The sequence below is a fragment of the Brachyhypopomus gauderio genome, chromosome 16, assembly GCF_052324685.1.
Source record: "Brachyhypopomus gauderio isolate BG-103 chromosome 16, BGAUD_0.2, whole genome shotgun sequence".
Classification (NCBI taxonomy): Eukaryota; Metazoa; Chordata; class Actinopteri; order Gymnotiformes; family Hypopomidae; genus Brachyhypopomus; species Brachyhypopomus gauderio.
This window is the reverse complement of record NC_135226.1, coordinates 7138423-7140922: the sequence shown is the minus strand read 5'-3', so window position 1 is coordinate 7140922 and position 2500 is coordinate 7138423. Positions and strand designations below refer to the sequence as shown.

The 2500-nt window shown below is 45.2% G+C and overlaps 2 protein-coding genes across 6 annotated transcripts in view; one reads left to right on the top strand and one right to left on the bottom strand.

Annotated features, from left to right (window-relative positions):
• The window catches only part of LOC143478097 (neurobeachin-like), a 203905-nt gene that overhangs the window by 141476 nt on the left and 59929 nt on the right, over window positions 1-2500 (top strand). The window lies entirely within an intron of this gene.
• Window positions 57-2383, bottom strand: mab21l1 (mab-21-like 1). The gene has a single exon (XM_076977118.1). It carries the CDS (start codon window positions 1976-1978, stop codon window positions 899-901), a length of 1080 nt encoding a protein of 359 aa, XP_076833233.1. The 5' UTR covers window positions 1979-2383; the 3' UTR covers window positions 57-898.

Below are 2500 nucleotides of genomic sequence, written 5' to 3'. Positions count from 1 at the left end.
TTGTGAATTTGGCCTACATTTTCTAACCATTCTAAATCATTATTCGCACACAAATATCCTGTCTTTGTTTTTTATTAACTCTTTAAATAAATTCAGAGACAGAAATAAAAAAGAATCCAAACACAATGTTATATTCCAGTGTATTTCAAGTGCATTGTTTCAGGTATATTTTTTCCATATATATATATTCTCATTTTTTAGCTTTTATCATGTAAGCAAGGTACAAACAAAATGGTCGAATATATTTTAAATAAGAATTCAAGTATGCGTATGGAATGTCTAAAATTGTAACAAATAGTACCACCAAAATGTAAACTCTAAAAATTAGAAACTTGCCATTGACAATAGTTAAACTATCATAGATACAGATCTAAAGGCTTGTTTGTCTTTTTTTACCTTCTCTATCGGAAATAATTCAGGCGAATGTTAAAACAGGTGGAATTAAACGTCTATTTACGTGTCACAGAACAACATTCACAATTTCAGACCACCGGAATCACAATCTACAAATGTATGTATTTACAGTATAAAAATGTACAGGTCTGTATTTTGTCAAGGCTTTGTCACGGGCTCTGATTTTGAAGAGTAAAAGGAAAAATGAAAAGTTCTAACACTGATAAATAACCATTCATTTTTGATTGTTGTTACATTTTGCTCGCTTATAGAAAACGGTCACAAGTGTTATAAAAACTATTTTAGACGGAGATCTCTAAAATAATTTTTATCAATGGCATAAAGACACATTTTACAAGCACGTGGGTAGGATTAACCAGCAGTAAGCGTTTTGTCCAGGCGGTTCTGGCATAGCCTAGGCCTTGCGCCTTTAGACAGACGTTATGCACCCGAACTAGGCCCACTGTCTGCTTTCACTTCACATACATGTCGATATAGTTTTACCTCAAAGCTTCTCCAGGCTTTTAGGGTTGGTTAGAATTTCTCTCGCCAGTCGCCAAGTCTGCTTGGCTGCGTTTTCAAGCGCGGAGTGAGGCTTCCCTTGGAAAAGGTCTAGGTTCGGTAAGAAATAATGGGGACACCTCCTGCACTGCAAACACGAAATAAGCTGCAATAAAATCCCATTCAGGCGATCCCCAAGGCAGTTTTCGTCCCAGTCCGACTCCCTGGGATGTTTCTCGCACTCGTATGACACCAGGGTTTTCATGTGGTAATTATTCAGAGGCTGTCCCGGTAGTTCAAGGTGACGGTCGCGCAGCGTCTTGAGCAGGGACAGACATTTCTTCCTGCACCCTCCCAAGAGCAGTCGGTTCTCAGCTTCCGCGAACTGCAAGACCCAGGCATCGCTCTCTGCCGAGCTCTGTTTCCCGTTTAAAGAGTAGCATTCCTTCGACAGGAGATTGAAACCCTCAGCCTTGACTTCTGCTACCCTGTTGGGGCCCGGCCAGGGGATGTGGGGCAGTGGCCAGTGCGCAGCGCTCCGTGGCCATATGCCAGTGCATTTGAAAGCCGGGGTGATCTGAACCACGTATCTGTCCCTGATGCGCAATTTCACCTCGCTGGTGTCCGCCACCATCTTCACGACGTCCCTGTAGCTGCATTTGTCCACCGCCTGCGCCACCAGCGTCTGGAACCTGGAGCGTATTTTGCGCGCAGACAAGTACCCGGACGCCGTGATGAACTCCACCCAGAGGGACATGCTCCTCTTGCGGCCGTCGCTCAGCTTCAGCACGGCGCAGCCCGGCAGGGAACCGTCGTCCACGAAGTTGAAGACCCCCATCTGGTTGAGATAGAGGACCACCTCGAATTCGGTGGGAGAGATCACCTCCAGCCCCTCGAAACGATTGTCCATCTCGTTCAAGGAGCTGATGAATCGGGGTTCTTGCACCTCCACTTCTTTCAGGACGTCCGAGACCACCTTGCAGACCTCCCGGATGGTCTTGGAGATGGCCGCTTTCCGAGACTGGCATTTCTCGTTGTAGTATTTGTTGAGGTGGTACACGAGCTTGGCCTGTGCTGCGATCATGTTTGGGCAGAGATCCGGGTTGTACACCGGAGTCTCGCAGTAACCCGACGGATCCAACGCGGCTGTTTGTACAGGAGCCAATTTTAGAGAAGAAAGTGAACTATTTAGAGGGAAAAAAAAGTTTCTCAAAAATAAACCTAGCTTGTTATTTGTGCTCTTGGCACGTGTGCGAACGTCGGTTAAATCATCAGTCTGGCTTTTTTTAAATACAACAAAAAGTAAGTCCTTGTCTGTCGTCGCGCCCAGTAATTAAAAGTCCATGAAGGAGGATTTGGAGTTGCACACCGGTACAATGTTCAGTAGTTAAAAGTATTTCCTGTATTCACGTGTAATATTTAGGTATTTGTAAAGGGAGATGAAAAGTGCTGGGTGCTCGTGTGTGTGTCTCCGCCGGTGCTGGTGTGTTTAAGATCTCCGGACACGCTCCCGTGGAATTATAAAGGGGGGGTTGAGCGCGACCAATCGCTGCACGATGCGTCACTGCCTTCAGTTTATCGACGACAAATTAATCCTAAGCTTTTA